General features: G+C 36.0%; 2 protein-coding genes across 4 annotated transcripts in view; one reads left to right on the forward strand and one right to left on the reverse strand.

The window, feature by feature from the left end:
* The window catches only part of LOC125659904 (phosphatidylinositide phosphatase SAC2-like), a 141523-nt gene that overhangs the window by 59256 nt on the left and 59206 nt on the right, over positions 1-23061 (forward strand). The gene's annotated exons all lie outside the window — the stretch shown is intronic.
* LOC125659902 (octopamine receptor 2-like) lies at positions 930-12817 on the reverse strand. Of its 2 annotated transcripts, none has more exons than XM_048891698.2 (2): positions 11125-12817; positions 930-3822 (listed from the first exon to the last, which is right to left on the reverse strand). In XM_048891698.2, the coding sequence occupies exon 2, from the start codon at positions 2767-2769 to the stop codon at positions 1162-1164; it is 1608 nt and encodes a 535-aa protein (XP_048747655.2). In that variant the 5' UTR covers positions 2770-3822; positions 11125-12817; the 3' UTR covers positions 930-1161. The 2 variants fall into 2 exon arrangements, with proteins under 2 accessions (XP_048747655.2, XP_048747656.2); XM_048891699.2 differs by lacking the exon at positions 11125-12817 and having other exon boundaries at positions 930-2020; positions 2215-2346.

Here is a 23061-nt window from a genome sequence, read left to right on the forward strand (position 1 = left end):
CAAATTTTGAATTTTCATAATCCGGAAGGCAAAAACTCTTTCCTCAATTTACAGATTTGAATAACAGATGACCTCGCATCATTGACTTTTCAGCAGTTAATTACATTTTCAGTATCGTTCTCGAAATCTTTCACGTTCACATTTGTAGAAATACTCAACTGCAATTAGAAAGCGTTCACATCATGGTACTTCACACTTTTATATCGTCTGTTCAGTATTTACAAAACTGTTTATGCCCACATTCTTTGTAAACCATTCTTGATTCCCCTTTGCTGAAGGGTCCGACGTATGTCTTTGGCATAAACTTATCACATTTTCGCCGTCATCTCAAGAACCATAAGTCAATTTCGACCAAATTTGTCACAGTATATAGGTAATGGGGATTTAAGTTTGGTCAAATGGGGATCCATGTTCCCTTTCGATCGGAGACAATTAAGAAACAGTGAAAATAGGGTTATTGTTTAAGGTATCTTTTCAAAAACCACATAATCAGGGAAGCCAAAACGTTTATGAAAGTTTTTGTTTGTAAGAGTTCTAAGTTTACATCATGATTCTCGGAGTCAGAGCAGGGGCGTTATTGGGGTACAAAGTTTGCTAGGAAAGTTCTTTAAAATGTGTTCCGAAGAAACACAAGATAGAACATGTTGAATCAATATGAAAGTGTCCTCGTGTTGTAGCCTTAAGTCTGTCTACTTCTAGATGCAAGCTAAGGACAAAAGAAAGATGTAAAGTTTTACATAGCGATTATAGCGGATAATATATATGTTTTTAAAATCTCAAGAAGCGAATAGGTACAATGTCAAATTAATTTGGAAGCATCTTCATTTAGCATGTATTGGAGTTTGTGCATCATGAACACCTGGGGTCTAGTTTAGACCACAATGGGGTCTCAAAGTTTTACATATGAATATGTAGGAGAATTTTCTTGATAATGGTTGCTTCCTTTAAAAAATAGTTGTTTTATTTCAATATCCAATCTATCAAATACACATTTAAAATATGTAATACACACAAAGTAACAAAATGGTGAGTACAGTTACGAACAGCTGAACACTCGTGAAAGTGCCACATTCAGTTTAAGGTGAATACATTGTTGTTGTTGCAGCAATAGACACTAACACAGTATATGTATATGCGATCTAGACCCAACATCTTTACATTTTATAATTTGTTTCTTCGGGAATGTTCTAATTCAAAACCGAGAATAATTTTGAATGCATTCCTAAAATCATCATTGAACAATGTATATAAAATGGGATTTATGCTGGAGTTGACATACCCCAGCCAGATTATGGACGCCTGTATGTGTACGTTTAGATAGCACGATACACAGAAACTTCGAATGAGGTACATAAAGAGGAATGGAAACCAACAGAACAGGAAACATCCCATTACAATGGCCATGCGCTTCGTTGCTCGTTGTTCTCGTAACTCGTATTTTGTCTTTATTCCTTGAATATGTTTCGATTTCGAATTTCGTTTCTTGTACATTACCGAACCAAGTTTTATTGAAGCCTTTTTCTTTGGAGCTCGTTTATTACTGTCACGATCTGCTTTTATGCTTTTAGATTGCCCCCTTTCTGTTGGTTGATTCTGATCACAATCCCTTCGGGTTTCTTGGATAGTTTTGTTAACATTGATATCTAATAGGCAAGGTTGATTTTCGTCCTCGGATTCCTCCTCCTCGATCTGACTTTTACATATGACATCCGGTAAAACATAATCGTTACAGCCTACATTCTCGTTTGTGTTTTTCTGATTACCACTGTCTTCAAGGACGTTTGTTTTTGACAGTTTCAGATTGCCAGTAGGCGATGTCGTACACTGCTTCTTTGTTACTGGACTGATTTGAGTGGCTTTATCAGACATTTTTACTTGAGCGACTGGTGTTGAATTCAGGTCAATTTGACTATTTGCGTCTTGTAAGGGGCAGCTATCAAAATCTTGGTCAATGTTTATTTTCAATTTCCCCTTCTTCATCTGCATAGTCTTCATTCGTTTACGTAGAATTCCGAAAATTCTGAAGTAAAGAAACAACATTAAGATGGTCGGTATCACAAATGACCCCATTGCGGAGTAAACAACGTACCCTTCCGTCTCAAACAGAACACATTCATATCTCTTTGTCTCTGTATTGAATTTATAAAGATGGGGAATCATTTCTCTCCATCCAATAAAGGGAGCAATGGACACAATTATGGAGAAAAACCATACCATGAGAATATAAATCAGTGCTCTACGTGGTGATCGCCGCTCAAAATACCATACTGGGTAAACAGTAGCTGTATAGCGGTCGACAGCAATTGTTACTAGTCCCCATATAGAAGCTGTACAGTATAACACGTCTATACAAAGCCATATTCGACACATTATATCTCCAAACACCCAGTACCCAAGCAGGTCGTGTCCGAGGGATATTGGTAAAACTGTTAAAGCCAACAGCAAATCGCTCATTGCAAGATTTCCAATTAGACAGTTGGATATGGATCTTAGTTTTGGAAATCGGTACAACGCAACCCACACCAATGAATTTCCAAAGATTGTCCACATAGTTATTAGCGATAGAAGAACAGCCACAAACACGAAGGAGAAAAATGAATGGAAATTCAGTGAACACACTGGGTCTGTTAGGGCCCATCTTGTCGTGTTGGATCCACACGGAAGTAAGATATCCAATTCTGTTTTATTCATATTTACCATCATTCGTGGTGTGACTACACTATTGACAGAAATAGCCCACACCGTGTTTGTTATCGATGTGTTGGACATTTTATGAGGTTGTTCTGATTCTTAAGTCGAGACCTACATACGAAGCCGCTCCTTAAATAGAATTATCTAAGAAAAATACCGACACCTTTGAAAGGGCCTGCAATAAATGTTCCATACATCCAAAGTTGCTGATCTGATCAATACCTTGTCTGAGATCTTTTGATCTCTATAAAATTGAGATTTCACGGTAAGGATGTTCTGATCAGTGTCTGAAGACCCTTGAATTCAATAAATGTCAGCCCTAAAGTACAAGTCGATTTATATCACTGTTCCCTGTCACATGCGCCTTTTGTTTATATGAATCTAGCAAAAAATATATCAGTTTTGTTCCCCAGCAGTTGTTTCGTGGGATGATTCATCAATACAAATTTTACACGAGCAGATTTTAATGAACGAATCCAAAGAAATCGATTTTGTTTAATTATATTTAAAGAAGAGGTTTCCTCTTGGGGAATCGGTTGAACCGGCACTAGTGGATGGGTTGTGTGTAGAACTCTCGGGGAATCGGTTGAACCGGCACTAGTGGATGGGTTGTGTGTAGAACTCTCGGGGAATCGGTTGAACCGGCACTAGTGGATGGGTTGTGTGTAGAACTCTCGGGGAATCGGTTGAACCGGCACTAGTGGATGGGTTGTGTGTAGAACTCTCGGGGAATCGGTTGAACCGGCACTAGTGGATGGGTTGTGTGTAGAACTCTCGGGGAATCGGTTGAACCGGCACTAGTGGATGGGTTGTGTGTAGAACTCTCGGGGAATCGGTTGAACCGGCACTAGTGGATGGGTTGTGTGTAGAACTCTCGGGGAATCGGTTGAACCGGCACTAGTGGATGGGTTGTGTGTAGAACTCTCGGGGAATCGGTTGAACCGGCACTAGTGGATGGGTTGTGTGTAGAACTCTCGGGGAATCGGTTGAACCGGCACTAGTGGATGGGTTGTGTGTAGAACTCTCGGGGAATCGGTTGAACCGGCACTAGTGGATGGGTTGTGTGTAGAACTCTCGGGGAATCGGTTGAACCGGCACTAGTGGATGGGTTGTGTGTAGAACTCCCCCTTTCTGCAAAATTAAAACAGAGATCAGTTAGTTAAGCAATTAATATGAGAAAGAATGCCTGAATCAGTAGAAGAATTTGTGAAACTATTCGCATGCAAACAAATTATATGTATTACCGTAAGACGAAAATGTTTCTTCATCAATAGCCTTTCTGCACATGTGTGTGTATATATAAATTGATATTACCCAATCATTATGTAAAAAGTTTTCATTATTATATCTTCCTAAAACTGTTGTAAATTTAAAAAAAACACCAAAAAAACTTTACAGCTACTGCATCAGAAAATGTAAAGAACGTAATTTTGTCAATAAAGCTCCATCTGTATTCAACACACCAGGAAGCTCAAGTCAAGAGAAGAATTAGGTGAATATTTCGGAACCATGTTTTTCCGAGTAATAATCAATCAACCACCAGAGGTTATAAAATCCAAGCAGCATTTACTAGAAACAGCTGAAAATAATATGAGGGTATTTTTTTTTTGTCTACCGAATATTTTGCCATATGCGAGATATGTACTACTATGTCATGTTTCTGATATTGTTGTATGATAATTATATTAATGGTATGTAATTAAGAAAACTCCATCTTACATGTATGTGCGTTTACACAACCTTAGTCAAGAATGTCGTAGACGCAAAACATTGCTCTGTGTGCTATTTCAACACCTATTAAGGAAACATAAAGGTTCAATTATCAAATTATCGGATGTTGGGTGTGTGTGGATTTGTTTTCTAGTGGATCATTTCTTAATGATGGAGTTGTGTGAGAAGAGACCATAAAGGATCGCAGGGCCCAATAGATCCAAACGATAAATAAAACATGACCACAAGATAACGGTATACTGTGGCAACATTACCAACATTACACAATGTCACATTTATTTTGATTTTGAAAACTTTGAAGTTAATCATGGTTTTGTATTTTAAAAATGAATAAGGGTCTCTTTATGGAAATTTGAATTTCGGAAAATGCACCAGATTTGTTTCCAGAAATACAGACTTTATTGTGTCACAGATACTGGATTCCACGATAAATAAGTCAGATTAATAAATGAATATCATTTAACACTCAGTAATTTTCTACAAATGCACAATATTTCGTCCCAATGCCTAAATGCTATATATTTAATACATTTGGCTACATATACTTTTACATTTTCCCCAACCGGAAGCGGTGTCTCGGTGGTTAAAGGGTTTGTTTCGTGATTTGGAGGTTGTAGGTTTCAGTCCCGCTCGTATCACTAAGGCCGCGCCAAGGGAGCCATACGTTTTATGGATGTGTCCAGAAAACTGAGGACCGGTGTCGCGACACAGGTTTTGGAAAGATAAAGAACCATCATTGCTACGGCCCTTAGCGTCATATATCGCATAGGTCTAAATCTACAGCTGGTGGCGTCTCAACATGATTGAAAAAATATCGAAGCGTCCTAAAACAAATAAAAAACAAACGAAAACATTTTGCCTATCTCTTTCTACAAGGAATTTCTTAGATATACTAGTAGATGGTCTGTATTCAATTTAACGGTCCTCTGTAGTGATCAGTTCATGATTATACGTTTTTAAAGAATATAAAGTTTATAATATCTAAGAAATTTGACCAGACTTTTTTAGTGAAACTGAGAATCATTTTTTCCCAGTCTGTTGCATGAATCGATGATAGCAATATTGTTATCGGACAGGTTTTGTCTCTGTGTTTCCCTACTATATATTTCTGTTGCTGCTGAATAAATGCTGTAATGGAGAAAAAAAACTTCTAGCAGGGTGTTTGTACACAGCACATTACATTTTTGTTCTCTCAGAACTACTGGTGGGCTATAGAGGGAAAACATTGTTGTCGCGAAAGAACCAGTCAGCGATAAAACTGTACTAATGTCACAGTGTGGCGTCGTTAAATGAATTTATCTTGTGCGAAACTCGTTCCTATTTCTGCTCAGATGAGTCGAAATAGAGAATTGATGCTGCCTTTCGTAATTCAAATGAATAAAGAATTGCGTAAATAATTAAGATGAATGAATATTTGAAAAATGATAATGTGTCTGAAAATAAATGTTCTAGTTCTCAGATCGATAGTTTTTACACAGTTCGAATTAATTACCGCCATACGGAAGTGAGGACAAAGTATAAAATTTAAAAAAATCGTTTATGGGCAATCTCTACGGTGTAATCTTTCGACAGATTTTTAGAAATTGGTCACGAGAAGTTGAAACAACTTGGGATTAGATTATCTACAATTGAATCACGTACATGTGAACGACATGGTGTATGGATGTCTTTTCTTCTAGTTTTTGTATTCCATGAATCGAGATTGGAAAATCTAAAAGCATGTTTTTGGAGATGTCTGAATTACTTTCACATTTTGTTGTTGATTTTCACAAAGGGGGAAGTAGTAAATTGCAAAATGATGAAAGTTTATTACAAGATCAGGTGAATGTTTTAACTATAATCGAGTTCGTCTGCACCTATATCTGTACCAGTAGGAATTCGTACATTCATTACAACGAATCCGTAGAGACCGACTTCCTGCGAGAATAATCACTAGATTACACGTTCCCTTTGATAATTAATGAAACCAAACAAAAAAATTTATTTCGTAACTACGTTATGTACAATGCATTTCTTATGACATTAATATGGTTTTAAATCGGGCAGATTTTTTTTAATTTATTTTTTTAAACGTACAAATAATCAATTTATACTTACATTTGAAAACTTCCATTCTGATTGCAGCTTGAATTTACTTCATTTATATAAAAGTGAAAGTGATCGATAAAATATTAACTCTTTGTTTAGGTTAATGTCCGTAGTAAAACAATTGATAGGGACAAGGATGATTGCGATGTCATATTTCCCTTTGATGGGATATCTTTGCTGCTAATCCCCCCTAATCTACTAATAACGCATCAAAGCTAACTTTTGCCATAACAATAATGACAATCAACTCGTTACAGATTTCATATCAGATTTGTTTCGTTGTAGGCATGCTTTAAATCAATGTTTGTAAATGCATGAATCATTTCATTATCCTACTTATCGGTAACACGTGGAGAATATCACTTTCTTTATCGCTGCTTCATTATGTTTGATATATATGATACTGAAATTTCTTTTGAAAATATTGAGACATGCAGATTATGGAAAACTGTGTTCTTGTTTCGAATAACAAACAATATTTCCCCCATCCACCAAACAAATTAACGATAAATAAAATTTTAGTCTGACCTAGTGAGTATTGATATTTTCAAAGTCTTTCTGTAGACTACAGACGGCTAATCGGGAGCTTCTTGACGCCCAGGTTCCCTGTTTTGTGCTGGGAGCTACTTCTGTGTCGGTCGTATCAATAAAGACGTTATTGTCATGATTCCAGACAAATGCTTCACTTGATACTTAATCGTCAACGTTTTCCTTCCCATTTAGGAAAAATCCTATAAGTCAGGAGTCTAAATATGCTATTCACGGACAACTCGATGTTAAGAAATGCTTCTTTCTGTTCTCGCTTTTCTGAGTTTTTTTCCTCTCTGATTGAAATGCTTAATGAGTAATTGAAATTGAAATTTTAAGATTTTTGTTTGATTGCTATATATATATATATATATATATATATATATATATAGGTAAAAAAAAAATAAAAAACGATACACGAAGACGTTTAGTAAAGCTTTAGCACTTTCATTTCAAATCTTCAGAAGCTTTACATTTAAAGCTTACATGTAAAGCTTCTGAAGATTTGAAATGAAAGTGCTAAAGCTTTACTAAACGTCTTTGTGTATCTTTTTTTAAATTATTTTTTACCTATACTTTTACCGATCATTGCGAAAAGTAATTATATATATATATATATATATATATATATATATATATATATACACACCGTTTTTTCGGTCGTCATCATAGGGTTATCGTTATCACTTGTCTATTCTTGTCTTAACGTGTCTTATTCTGAAAGGGGGGAATTACATACCTAGCAAGTGTTTCAAGTTAATTACCACTTAACGGAAAAGTACAAAATAATGATACATATAGGGTCGTTTGGGCGTATTGCATGAACAAAGTTTGAAGTAAAACATCCATATAACCCAGGCATACACCTCCTTGCTAGGCATAGATACTAAATCTTTACTCCTTATTGAAAATATGCCTCTTTTTTTGTCTAATTACACTTTCAAGTTGCGGATCGATTAATGGATAATCGAAGTGGGGTCGTTATCTTGTTTAATCATGGGATCCTTATAGACACAAGTTCGCTTTTGGATCATTGTCCAGTTATTACAGTGTGTATTTATACAGGTCTGTGTCGATCAGGATGATAATGAAACTGAAAAAAGTTCATCGTTAGTTCAATTCATCTTATATTTAATTAGAGAAAATTACATAGAAATGACTGCGATAATGAACGGTCGGTAACAACTTAAAAATGGATCCAGACTTTCGAGTTTTCTTTCAGACTGACTCTCTGCACCAAAGACAAGTTATATCTAATTGATCTTCCCTAGATTGTCATAACATTTTAACACTAAAAATCTACATTAGGTAAAGTTTGTAATTATCATGGTATAACACGATAGAGCGCGAAACATCTGTATGTGAAAGGGGCTGAGTACCAGAATATCGCCTGTGTATTGCCTAGCATCTGGTCTGTGGGTGTCGAGTGACTTGGTGTCCCCAAACTGATGTTGCGTGTCTCCAATATCAGTGCAAGGTTGAACAGCTTGGGGGCTTAATTTACAAAAAGTCTTGCAACTTCAGGTCAAAATTTGTTGCACTTATTTCAATGCTGCAGTGTTTTTAAAGGTGTTTTTCATATGGCAGATCTAGAGAAATGAAGAAAATTAGTACATATTTTAAAAAATTTAACAGAAATGGAAGCATTTCCGACCAACTTTGAATATACTGGTCTTAGTGATAAGATTTTTTTTTATATATAAAATGGGCCCCAGGACCCGAGATGTACGGAGACGTGATGATTCATGGCATCTGCAAGTCGGATCTCTGTTGGGACTATCATTTCGGGATTATTGTGTTCGTTTTTGGATCTTCTCTGCCTCCAGTTTTTTTTTCTTTTGCTTGGATAATCATCGTAGGTATGAGAAAGAAATTAAACTGACACAACACAGTCAGTTCCGGATTTGGACGCTTTTGGTGTTCTCAGTTTCACGTTTGGACATGCAAAACAATAAATTGTCTGTGCTGCAATCCCACGACTCTCACAGTTCACAGACGAAGAAAAGTAATTTTCTCGGGTTTGCCTCAATCATTGAAAAAGCTTTATTTAAATTAATGGGAGATTTGACTTTAATATTCGGATATCAATGATCCATGCACAGCTCACCATTGATCATGTTTTAATTTGATGGACGTATGTTGTTTAAGTATGTGAATATATATTGCTTGTTTGCTACTGGCGCAACCTAGTGTTCTTGATTTCAATTTGTCGAAGATGAGAATGATTTTTGACGATGCATTTAACCATAAATATATTACAAAAGAACTGCTTCAAATTGAATATTGTTGGTAAAAGACTACAAGTAATAAAGTCATCATTGGGTTGTTTTTTAAACTTAATTGTTTTAGTTTACATAATAAGTGATGTAATGTGAAGTAAATACGTGTTTAAATGACGCGGTATGTATAGATGTATTATTACGTTTGACTTCCTGGAAGTGAGTAGCGTTTTTTTTCAATGAGGAGAATTAATCATTAATGAAGAACTTGCAGTGTTACCAAACTGGAACTGTGTTCTTGAAGAGTTGTTTTTACGAATAGTAAATTTGAATTTAATTTTTTTTTAAATTTTACTGGAAGATTAATTTATTTTTAGCTTTACGGTAAAAGTAGTACCTACAATGTACACTGGCATTTCCGAACGAATGATTATTAATGCATGTTACTAATTAGATCAAAGCTCAGAAATCCGATACATGGAGGAAACTCGCCTATTAGAGACTATTCATCATTAATTTCCAGTGTATTAAATTGGTATTTGTGTTTGATTAATGCGTACATTCGATATGATATCGGAAGAAGCCCCGGTTTCGCGGTCAACTCTTTGAAAACCCTGTATTATGGGGTATCTCATAGTTTAATACCCCTGAACTTTATCAACTGCATGCAAGAAATGTATTCTCGCTCTATAGAAATGCATTTTCACTGTATGGGAGATTAATTTTTGCAATATGAAGATGAATTCTCGGTATATCAAGATGAATTCTCGCTGTATGGAAATGTGTATTTTCACAATATGTAGAGGAATTTTCACTATAAGGAAATAAATGTATTTTCACAACACAGAGATGAATTTTTGATATATAAATATTTATTTTCGCTATAAAGATTAATTTTCGCTATATGGAGATGCATTTCCGCAATATGAAAATATATGTCTCGCTTATGGAATGTATGTAAATTGTAAAGCATATTTTTGGGGGGTGGGGGCGATAAAAATGAACGTTCATTCAACTTATCGTGTTAAACGTTAGTTCATGACTTCTAATTCATTATGAATTATATAACACATCCTTAACGTTGCATCGAATGTATGTCGTAAGTTGATGGCAAGATGTTATCTTTCTTTTACTTTAAGTCAACATATTGAAGACAAAAAAGTGGAATATTTTTGATGACTTGTTAATTTGCTAAAGAAAAACATCAATTACACCACCATTCTTGCAGACATGACGAGCATATATTAAGTATATGAGCGGATATGTTTGTAAATGATATCCTAAATTCAGCTTCAAAAATTAAGGGATTTAGTTTAATAGTAAAAACGTTAAACAAAACGGACGGTTTTCGGAGCCCAAGTCGGAAGGCATTCTAAAGAAGCTGTTGTAATTGCTTGTAAATTATATTTGATGTAGCTTCGGAAAACACTCTTAAAAATACAGGCTATATTGATTGAATGACAGAACATGTAAGACTCAAATCAAAATCTATTTCCAATTTTGCTTCAATATGATCCCTCCATCGAGTTCATGAAATTGAATATATTTCTCATTTGAGTTAAGTTTGTTCTGTCTGGACATTTCGAACTTTAATAAATGTTGACCTTGGCCATACAAAACATAGATATGTTTTTCATGTAGAAGGTATTACAGCATTTTTGATTCCGCTTAGAAATCATGGATATCTTATATAAACGCATATGTCGTAAATCTTATGATTTTTTTTTTCGAGAAAGTCTTGGCAAAAATCTTTTCAATCCGTCAAATGTTGAGATGATATTTTTTTCATTTAAGATTTAGTAAACTGCGTTTTACATTCAACAAACAGTTAAATACTATCAATGATGATAAAAATAAATTAGCTTACCGTGTTTGATTTCATATGAACAAAGTAAATATCCTACAGTTGTACGACAGATCAAGTGTAGGAGTGGTTTATTGGACGTCGTGTTGGTGTACATATATGGCAGATAATGCTCGTTACGTCACTTTTTAACCTCGAATGAACCACGCTGGTCAGCAACACGTGGTGAACACTCCGAACGCTAAAACTAGTGTAGTATTCGCTCCCCTCAACGAATGTGCTGAGGTATTGATTGGAAGAGGTGATGCTTTGTTTAATCAGCAACACAAAAGTTCAATGTGGTTATATTTCTAATTTGTTGACAATGTATTTAGATGACAAATACAATATGATTTTGCCGTTGAAAATAACGCGACATCACAATCGATGGAATTCAACTAACTAGATGCGAAGGTCTAGATCCATTTGATATGCAAGAGAGCTTAAATTACAATTAGTGCACTTTTGTTCACAGATAAACAAAATCATAACGTACGGTTGAAATAGACGATCTCTCGAGGTTCAAGCATTGGCATGGCAAATCGTTTGCTTGCTATAACTGTAAACTCAGATCATCTTTTCGTCACATTCATTATCCCATGGAAAGCATATGAGTAGAAGGGAGAATCTCCTAAATGAAAGTTGTTTTACTGAAGTTCCGGGACAACACACACTCAGATACCCCTTAATCCTATCATCAGTTTTTCTGCCTGATTTCATTAACGGTGTCCGGGGCCAATGATTAACTTCCTCTTTTACCGTGATTGCTCAATGACAAAATCCTGAAACTGTCCAGTGCAACTTTTCTTGTGCGCACATAGGGGTTTATACATGTTTCCTCCTCAAATTGAAAAATATATCTCGGCATTCTGTTTCTTTCTAATGGTTGCATCTGATATTAACGTGAATATCCTGGATTAGGTCACAGGTGGTGGTCGTCTCAGAGATTCATCAATCTATGATACTGTATTTCATATCACCTTTGCTGTGAATTAGTTACCGGTACCAGTGGGGAATAATGCAAATCTTGTCAAGTCTAGTCCAAAATATTAATGATTTTAGATGCACAGTGATTATCAAAGAAACAGAATTTTATAGGCACCTTCCATCCTGTTTACTCTATATTATTTCCCATATAGTTATGTTGAAGTATCATTAATATTCATCATTTGTAACTTGTGACAATAGCATTTACAGTGTGAGTAATCAGACAGTTCCCTTTCGAAGGACTTGGTCAGTTTCCCAGTTTTTTGCGACGGTGGGTTTTGTTTGGCTTCCGATTACTTGTTTATTTTGCTACAGACGACTGGAAGCTTATTTGTTTAATCTTTTTTACCTGATCGTCAAGGGAACTGACTCCTTTCAAGTGAACGGACACGAAGATGTAAGAAAGTCATTAAGATAGTGAAATAAGCGAGCGATAACATGTGTGACCACCCATCATATCATTGCTATTTTCCATGAAGCGCATCACATTTTTTTTATATATAGACAGGAACACATCTTTTGCATTAGAAATGATTTTCTTGATAAAATGTAGACTGTCAATGAACTTTTGTTTCGCTGTAAGTGTTTTGCTTTTCTGTGCTGACTAAATAGGTGTGTTTGTACATGTAAATACATTATTTTAAGGTCGTAGATATTAAAAAGAAATTCGAACTTGTGTTACATATTGAAACAGCCTATGACAGATTAAAATACAATCTTATACGTTTTTCACAGAGGCCAACGATAAAAATTTTTGAGTTTCCGCTAACGTTCCAGAAAAAAATAGGGTAGGTAGGTAGGAAATAAATTTTATTTTTTTTTTTAATTTTATTTTTTCAAAGTATGCAAAAACATTGTAAACTCTTAACAAGTGTAGTATAGGAAGGAGGAGAAAATCTTTGGTTGTACCGGGAATCGAACCCGGGACCCCTGCATTACTAGGCAGGTGCTCTAACCACTGAGCTATCCAGTCCGTATAGCCCTAATTACTACATTCCTCCCTCCTTAAGATCAATTATAATTTTATAATTGTCTTTCAATATCAACCCAGGTTCTTTTCGCCCCTGACAGGCCAACCTGCACCACCAGGGGTGGTCAACGGCACCAAATGTAGTATGGGAAGGAGAAAATCTTTGGCTGGACCCCTGCATTCCTAGTCAGGTGCTCTAACCACTGAGCTATCCAGGCCGATATCCACGGTCCGTATAGCCCCAATTACTGCACAAGTTAAATGTTCTATTGAATGTAAAACTTATACGGTACCAATTTTGATGCACCAGATGCACATTTCGACAAATAATGTCTCTTCAGTGATGCTCAACCGAAATGTTTGAAATCCGAAATAACTATGAAGTTTTAGAGCTAAATATAGCCAAAAACAGCGTGCCAAAAAAGTGGAGCCAAATTCGTCCAAGGATAAGAGCTATGCATGAGGGAGATAATCCTTAATTTTGAAATGAATTTCAAAATTTTATAACAGCAATTAAATATACATCCGTATTTTCAAGCTAGTAACGAAGTACTTAGCTACTGGGCTGTAGAGACCCTCGGGGACTAACAGTCCACCAGCAGAGGCCTCGACCCAGGGGTCATAATGTAAAACTTATACGGTACCAATTTTGATGCACCAGATGCGCATTTCGACAAATAATGTCTCTTCAGTGATGCTCAACCGAAATGTTATACTTTCAAAATAAAATTTTGCTTAAATTGCATTGCAAGTAAACTTTCAATCATAACATTTCACCCGTTATTGGCTGAGGATTATTTCCAGATGTTTTATAAGAAACTATATTTTTCAATGAAACACATCTAGCATAAAACACAAAAGTGAACTCCTCTATGCCACTATGCTCTACAAGTACCAGATATATTGTTTCTACATTTAGATTGGTTGTCATAGGTCAGGAATACTTCTATTGGATATGTTTGACAAGAAAATAATGTGATGGTTTTGAAAAAATATATTAAATCATCACCAAAATATCAACATCATTAACATATTTTAAGTTTATTAATACATTTCTGAATGTATTTTCACTATCTAAATGGAACAAGGGTAGGAAGACAGTCTGGGCAGATCCCACTTATCCTAATGGGATCCAACTCTCTTCCAGCTAAAACTTTTTACCGGACATAAATTTTTATTTTAAAAACAATCTGCACATCTTTTTTTCCTCTCGGCTCTCACCAACCATCAACCTGGATGCGCTCACTGCTTTATTTACGGTCTTTTTCATAGTGTTTTCAGTTAGAACTGCAGCAGAAACCAAGGATGTGCATACAAATTTGACAGACTGGACATTCATGTCTGTCACTCTGCATCATGACCCCCATATAAAACTAGGGTCCCCGTGTATACACAGTAATGCCCGCTAAAACGATAGCATAAGACAGTGCATGGCTATAAATAGCCACCGTCTAAAAACAACATAGGAGTTGGCAATTTTAACAAAAGAAAGTCTTCTATGAAAACATGACACTTGGCAGGGTCTCTCGACCGTCTGTTAACTTCAATTGTTAAATCACCGTTGCGTGAGCACGCATGGAGGTACTTGCCACTAGGTCATGCTGTTAGTTATAAACATTATCAATGTTGTTTAAACGCTTGACCCAATACCATGCAGTTTTGTATATCATTAAAGCGTTTGAATGACTTCATCTCAATGTCTAACTAAAACGAAAACCAAGAACCGGGAATATATTTTTTCCGGGAAAATGACGATTTTTTTTTTAAATATCGAAAAAAAATTCTAGGGTCGGGGCTATAATTTAGGGTCGGTCGGGTTAGCGGAAACACAACACATTTTATCAGTGGCCAGATTATTGTTACTGAGTAAAAATGGTTTATCATTGTTCTGAGGCCTAGAATTGGAAATAAGAAGCAAAATTGTTATTTCCTGGTTGGTCACAATACATAGAGCTGTTTTTGCAAAAGAATTTTTCTCATACCTGGTAAAGCCTTCATATAGGAGACTCTTAATATAAATACATATATTATCCCAATCATGTGCAGTTCTTGTCATTGTAGGGAGTTATTGAATTAAAGAGTTACCTCCCCTGAAAATGAATAAAAACTGATTGTCATTATAATATGGCCCTGTTAAACTTTTCCTGAATACTCTTTCAATATTTCCCCCCAGATTTTGTGATTTAGACAAAAATATATTTATTGATAATACATCAAAACCCCATTTTCTCTATTGTTAAAGACATATTTATATGATTTTATTAAAAGAAAGTGTCAATGATTTCATTGCGAGAGGGGATATAGATAGTAGCGGGACTTTAAAATCACTGTTTGTCAATATTAAAAAATATTCGAAAGGACTACGTATATTATATCTATTGTCATTCTTTCATCAGAATCAAAGGAGATTGAACAGAGAAATTGCCTCCCAAGAACTTTCTAATTTGTTCAGGGTTGAGAGCCTCATCACTATGACAGCACGTTGTATCCAACTTCATATCTAGCAAAAGCTAAGACAGCTACTGTTATGGCGTGGAGTTTCTGACATAAAATATTCCAATCACGTGATCAGTATCCAGCCTATTTTCAACATGTCTCATTGTTATATTAATAGAAAGTCCACTAACTCCAATGTTTGGACTGTCCAGTCCACTGAAAACACGATGTTGGACTGTTCAATCTAACATAGAGTTTCCCCTTCTCAATATGAGTGAAAAATTCTCGACGGAACGTAAAAGAAAACCCAAACAGAAGCAAACGTTTCCAGAGGAACTGTTGACGTCATCGCAATAATATTTGCTAATACTCAGGGTAACTCGTAGTTATCCGTGACAGGTTTGTTCATCAGTGATGTTCCTAGACTTTGTCCAACTCCAACTCTCTTGCAGCAATTGTCATGCTTACGTTGGAGACAAAAACGGCATCTAATACAAGCAGCTTCGCTGATTATTCAGACGGAGATAGCGAAACAATATGCCCTTCCTTCTGACATTGATACTAAATTTATTAATCATGTGACCTTGACCTTGGAGTTTGACCTGCTTTTAAGAAAAATCTAGACAATATCTCCAGAACTGTTTAAGATAGGATTTTCATTTCATTCTTTATGACCATGAAAGTTAAAGATAACGAACAGTGATCAATCTCATAACTCCTATAAGCAATACAAAATAGAGAGTTGGGCAAACACGACCTCTGGATTTACCAGAGGTGGAATCAGGTGCCTGGGAGGAGTAAACATCCCCTGTCGAACCGGTCATACCCGCCGCGAGCCCAATATCTTGATCAGGTACACAGAGTAGTCCGTAGTGAAAATCAGTTTGCCAAGAACGGCCCAACAATCGGTATGAAACACGTCCGACAGCATGCAAGGTGAAGATAACGAACAGTGATCAATCTTATAACTCCTATAAGCAATACAAAATAGATAGTTGGGCAAACACGGACCCCTGGACACACTGGATAAAGAGTTTCAAAAATCTTTTAAATATCACAACAGCTGAATAACAGGAGAGCCAAGGGAACTCAGGGGAACGGTGTGGCTCATGGACATCTAGTTTGTTTTTGTTGTGCGTGTTTTTGTGCGTGATTTAATTTATGGATAGACTAGACTAGATTAAACTAGATTATCAAAATGTGAAATATCCCAACTGCTTCTTTACAATCACAGAACTTATTTTGACTAAAGTTAGTACATAGCAATGCTAGCGACAAGCAAAACCTTCCAATATGTATACGACTTGACGCAGAGGAAACATACTGTGTAATATTCATGATGAAATATTTAATTTTTTAAATGTTTAATGTCTATATCTTTACCAATTGTCCTCAAGAATGTGATGCAGTTTAAAACAACGTGTGTATGAATCGTGATAAATATAGAGCATCCATTTTGAATGCTGGTTATTCCGACAGAATTGAAAATTGAATGTAAATGCGCATTATGAAGTATGCTGGTGTAAAGCATTGCTGGTCATGCCATCTTGTATTTTCAAAAATGAAATTTATTTCTTAATTATCAACCCTCGACTAATACATGTACAAATGTATGTCCTATGAATTCAATGTTACCTGACACAAATTATGATCTAACTTCCTATTTATTTCGGGGGCCTCCGTTGCCGAGTGGTTAGAGTATCGCGCTCAAAATTACACGGCCTCTCACCTCTGGCTTCTATGCAGATGTCAAACACATGCCTCCATTGTTTTCATATCCCTGATGATACAAATAAACAAATTTTGCAAGCCTTTCATTAATTTTGTTTAAATCACAATAGGTTACCGATGACAAACCGATGAATAATTTAAATATGTTATATCCGTTATTGTGTGTTGCAATTCGGTCGTTCAGTGGTTTGAGCGTTAGCATCTCGACTGAAATTTCATAGATTTCAGCCCTGCATATACTTGGCAGAAACAAATTGATTAAGACCTCAAAATCGAGGTCTTGTGTCACGGCAGGCGTTGGCAAGATAAAGAACAGTAACTACTACGTCCATGAGCGTCCTGCAGCAGAGGTCTAAAGTTTTGTCACTTCACCTAGAATGTTCGAGCGGGGCTCTCGCCCACGACTTCCCAATCACGAAGCGAAAGCTGTAACCACCGAACCACGCGATCGGTGAAGACAGTCATCCTTATAATCAATAAACTCTAAACTGTTTCAGTAAAGACCAACACACGATTATGATTATTACGGAGGATAAGCCACCTCTGGTTGTCTATTTGTTTTACGTCCCGTCGAGAATATTTTTTTCCCTCATTGAAAAATCGCCAGCTTTAGGTGAAATACCACAAATTTAGACCTATGCTAAGGGCTCAGGGTCATAGCAGTGAGGGTTCTTTAACGTGCCAACGCCGGTCGCGACATTAGGATTCCATTTTTAAGGTCATATCCGAAAAACCCGTGATTTATCACTTCAAAATGCACAGTGTTTGGCGAAGGATGGAAAACGCAAATATTACTATTTAGTGATCAGTCATCCAAAAAATTACTTTGTTAAACTCCACTCTAATTCCACACACAACTACTCTGAAGTTGAAATAAAAAATATGCTGGAGTTCCCCATGGACAATATCTTCGTGGTCTTTGGTGATGAGGTCTTCCAACAGTCTGTTGGAATCTTCATGGGCACGAATTGTGCTCCTTTGTTGGCTGACCTGTTTTTATATTCTTATGAAGCAGAATTTATTCAAAAACTTCTACATCCGAAGAAAAAATCTCTTGCTGCTGCCTTCAATTCGACATTTAGATATATCAACGATGTATTATCTATTAACAATGATAATTTTCATTCATATGTCGATTCAATATATCCCAGTGAACTCGAAATGAAAGATACCACAGAGTCGTCCACTTCTGCCTCATGCTTAAATATTTTATTGAAAATAGATATTAACGACAAACTAACAACTCAACTTTATGACAAACGGGATGATTTCAACTTCTCCATCGTCAACTTCCCATATTTATGTAGCAATATTCCATTATCACCTGCATATGGTGTTTACATCTCTCAACTGACTCGGTACGCAAGGGCTTGTTCTGCATATGGTTAGTTTTTAAATCCAAGCAGGCTACTGACAAACAAGTTGAGGATGCAGGGGTTCCAACAGTCTCGTTTGAAATCAGCATGTCGCAAAAAATCTATGATCGTTATAACGATCTAGTTTGCCAATACAACCTATCATTGGGTCAAATGCCGTCTGGCGTGTTTCATGCCGATTGTTAGGCCGTTCTTGGCACACTGATTTTGACTACGGATAACTCCGTTTACCTGATCAAGATATAGGGTTCACGGCAGGTGTGACCGGTCGACAGGGGATGCTTATTCCTCCTAGGCATCTGATCCCACCTCAGGTATATCCAGGGGTCAGTGTTTTCCCAACTATATAATTTGTATTGCTTATAGGAGTTATGAGAATCACTGTTCGTTATCTTCAACTTTCATTAATTGCTACCTACATTAACGTCGTAGGTTTGACGCGGTCATTGCACGATCGAGGCTTGAACTCACGACCTCGCGGTTACAAAAGTCATTGTGTCGTAATGTTGTACGGCGGGTGGTTAGTGTCAAATTTCAAGGTGCCTGTTTGTCTCAAATGCATATACAGAATCATAATAAATAACCATATTAGGAACTGTGAAGCGGGCCGGTACAATTCAAACCAACTGAGAAGCCCTTTGAGGTTCACAAAATTTGACTACGTGATTTTCCTTCGTCATCAAATTCACGTAAGGTTGGTGACGTCTCAATATGAGTGATTTTTTTTACGAATGAGATGTGAAACAATATGCAAATAAATAAACACACGGTTGGAAGTCCATAAAGAAAGAGGTCCTGTGTGTTTCAGTTTGCAAAATGTACGTCTCTAAATGTGTGTAAAATTCTCCATGGGAACACAAAAACCAAACTATGAATTAGTCAATGACTGCAAGATCATCTGAAGATGTGTTAATTCATGTCTGAAGTATTGCTATCACGCTCCCTTTACTGTGCCAGACTCACAATCATATATCAATTAACACCTAGTTTACTTTGAAATTAAGTATTCTGAGCTTAGCTATGCAAGGTGAAGATAACGAACAGTGATCAATCTCATAAATCCTACAAGCAATACAAAATAGATAGTAGAAATAAGCTGTTAAGATAGATTTAAGGTTTTAAATAAAGGAGTATCCTTAATTGGATTTTCGCTCTGTGCCACCCACATTGCAGATATTACAGCAGAAGGATACGAGTGTTTTCACACTATTTCTTCTCATTTAGTTCGATAACGTTTATATTTATATTCTTTGTTTCCACATCGTTTTCTAGTCTTTCATGTTCCAGTGCTTATGGAGTAGGAAGCCATAAAGACCCGTATATTTTAGATGATCTCTTGTATAAATGTTGTCGATATAAAATGGAATACTTATTTAATGTTCCATTCAAGAAATTTTCACTCATTTCGAGACGTCATTAGCTGTCGTAGAAATGATTTTTTTTTTTTTTTTACCTATGCCGGCCATTCAAGGTGATAGCAGTGAGGCTTAAAAGTCCCATAGCCCTAGTTTGTTATGGCAGGTGCTTGGTGAAAGAAAGTTACTTCCCCTGTTAAATGTCTTGAGTTTGACGAGACCGCGTAACAAGTTACCGCGACCAGTGAATATATCAATAAAACACGTTTTCATACCGGCTATCAACTTTTACCGATATTGTTATACCCTCCGCAAACAAAGTTATGTGAGACCGCGTAACAAGTTACCGCGACCAGTGAATATATCAATAAAACACGTTTTCATACCGGTTATCAACTTTTACCGATATTGTTATACCCTCCGCAAACAAAGTTATGTGAGACCGCGTAACAAGTTACCGCGACCAGTGAATATATCAATAAAACACGTTTTCATACCGGTTATCAACTTTTACCGATATTGTTATACCCTCCGCAAACAAAGTTATGTGAGTATATCCGTCCGCCTGTCTGTCTGTAGACGTGATTTTGTCCATACAAGTTCTAAGAAACTAATGCATGGATTTTTTTTTGATTTTTTTTTTTTTTGATTTTTTTTTTTTTTTTTTTTTTAGATTTGTACACTCATTAATCACCATATGAAGATATGCACCTGGTATTTTCATATTGCTTGATAATTTTTTTTTTCAATTTACAGGCTTTTTTCTACTTATGGACAATAATTTTTTAAACTAAAAAGATTATATCTTAGAAAATCAAATTCATCAATAGATTTGATTTAAACGTTGTAAATACATTGTTCTTAGACTGAAGTTATGCATTTCTATTTTGAATTAGAATATAAGTTATACTGATTTCTATTTTGTTTAAAAGGAGGGGGATCTCTTTATCTGGAGAATATTTCAAAAACAAATTAAAAGGTTTGAATCGGACCTTTTACATACATTTTATTACAGTGAAATAACATTTATGCACCTTACATTTTGATTTATAGTTAATTTACATTTTCTGTGTATCCATTTCTGTTGGTGTGTGTGTGGGGGGGGGGGGGGGGGGGGGGGGGGGGGGGGGGGGGGGGTAGTAGTGTGCTCCGCGGGGTTATTAGTCCCGAAAGGACAGATCTAGTTACATTTATCATTACAAAGATATGCGTTGAAATCATTGCTGAAATTGCGTTGGCATTTTGTGCTCATAACCAATGAAAAAAGAATGATGCATGACAACCCCCCCCCCCCCCCCCAACATCTATATCTAACCAAATAATGCTACAAAGATTTCTAGGCTGACATATTCCTCATATCATTTTTTCAGATAACTATGTCGAATTGGGAAATAATTAAGTCGACTTGTCAGTTTATTATGTCGACTTGTAAGACAGGGGTTTCAACAGTCTCATTTAAAGTCAGCATTTCGCAAATTCAATGATCGTTATAATGATTTAGTTTGCCAATACAACCTATTATTGGGTCAAATGCTGTCTGACGTGTTTCATACCGATTGTTGGGTCGTTCTTGGTACATTGATTTGAACTACGGATAATTCGGTTTACCTGATCAAAATATACGGCTCATGTTGAATGTGACCGGTCGACAGGGGATGCTTTCCTCCTAGGCACATGATCCCACCTCTGGTATATCCAGGGGGCCGTGTTTGCCCCACTCTCTATTTTGTATTGCTTATAGGAGTTATGAGATTGATCACTATTCGTTATCTTCACCTTTCACTTTACACAAGATCTGATTAAGTCGACTTAATGATCTGACAAGCCTACCTTTAACCCTAACCAAGATCACTATCTTGATTTTTGTCGATTTGTCAAATTATGTCGACTTGTCAGATCGTTTGTCAACTTGTTAGATGATATTGGTGACTTGTCAGATAATTATATCGACTTGTTAGATCGTTATGTTGACTTGTCAGATACGATGGAATGTACGGTAAGTTAAAGCAAATAGCATATCAGAATTAAAAGATGATGAAAGATGTTTGTGACAAGTCGACATAGTTATCTGACAAATGATGGCAGAAATATGCCACCGTATAATTTTTATAATTATGAATTATTTTGTTTGTATTTCTTTAAGATCTAAATTATGTGAAGAAGGTACCAAATGTATCTTTTTTGACATTATAAAAATACATTTATAAAAACGAATGTATCGCTAAGTTCAACGGTAGCAATAAAACAAATTCAAGCACTACAACAGAAAAAACTTATTTTATGAAAGGTTATAAACTTCCTCTTTAACAAACAGTTGTGCTATCAATAATGGATACTCTTCAAACTTTGTTAAGATAAGTAGAGGTACTCGAAAAGGTTGTCGTCAATTTCCATATATCTTTATCTTATGTGTAGAGTAATAGAGTTACTAGCAATATCAATAGGAACAAATAAATATATTCATGGAATAAAAATTACAGAATTTAAGATAAGATAGCTGGCAGATGATACCGGTTGTTTTAAGCAATGAAGACTCGTGTCTTGAATGCTGCTCAGTATAAAAATGTATTTACAACCCCCCCCCCCCCCAAAAAAAAACAACAACAAACAAAACAAAAAAAAAACCAGAAACAATTTCAATTGGAAGTTGTAAACATTTAGAAAATGAACTTTTACTTGTAAAATTGCGAAATGTCACATTCTATACTCTTGGTATATGATACAGCACAAATGGAGAGCAAGAAAATATTGCAAAAAATGCAACTCGATATCAGATGATCTGAAAACAACCTTAGAATGATTAAAAATTAGGAATTTATCATGTTGAACTTTGTCTTTTAAAGAATGTCTATGATACAATAGCGATATTGAAATAGAAGGAAGAACAATATTTTGGAAACACTGATGCGACAAGGGATTATTTGTTGGTATTATAACTGACGACAGTAAGAAATTTTTGATTGATTGTATCTTGTTTAATGTCTCTCACGAGTTTTTTTCGCTCATATGGAGACGCACCGAGACCGATGAAAGGTTTCAAATGTAGGCCTATGCCCGGAGCTTACGGCCATTGAGCAGTGAGGGGTCTTTAGCGTGCCACACCTAC

This window comes from Ostrea edulis, chromosome 9 (genome assembly GCF_947568905.1).
Source record: "Ostrea edulis chromosome 9, xbOstEdul1.1, whole genome shotgun sequence".
In the NCBI taxonomy this organism is placed as follows: Eukaryota; Metazoa; Mollusca; class Bivalvia; order Ostreida; family Ostreidae; genus Ostrea; species Ostrea edulis.

What these genes read in the sequence shown, in the direction of transcription:
- LOC125659902 (XM_048891698.2), bottom strand. Translation starts at nt 2,769, where the DNA reads ATGTCCAACACATCGATAACAAACACGGTGTGGGCTATTTCTGTCAAT.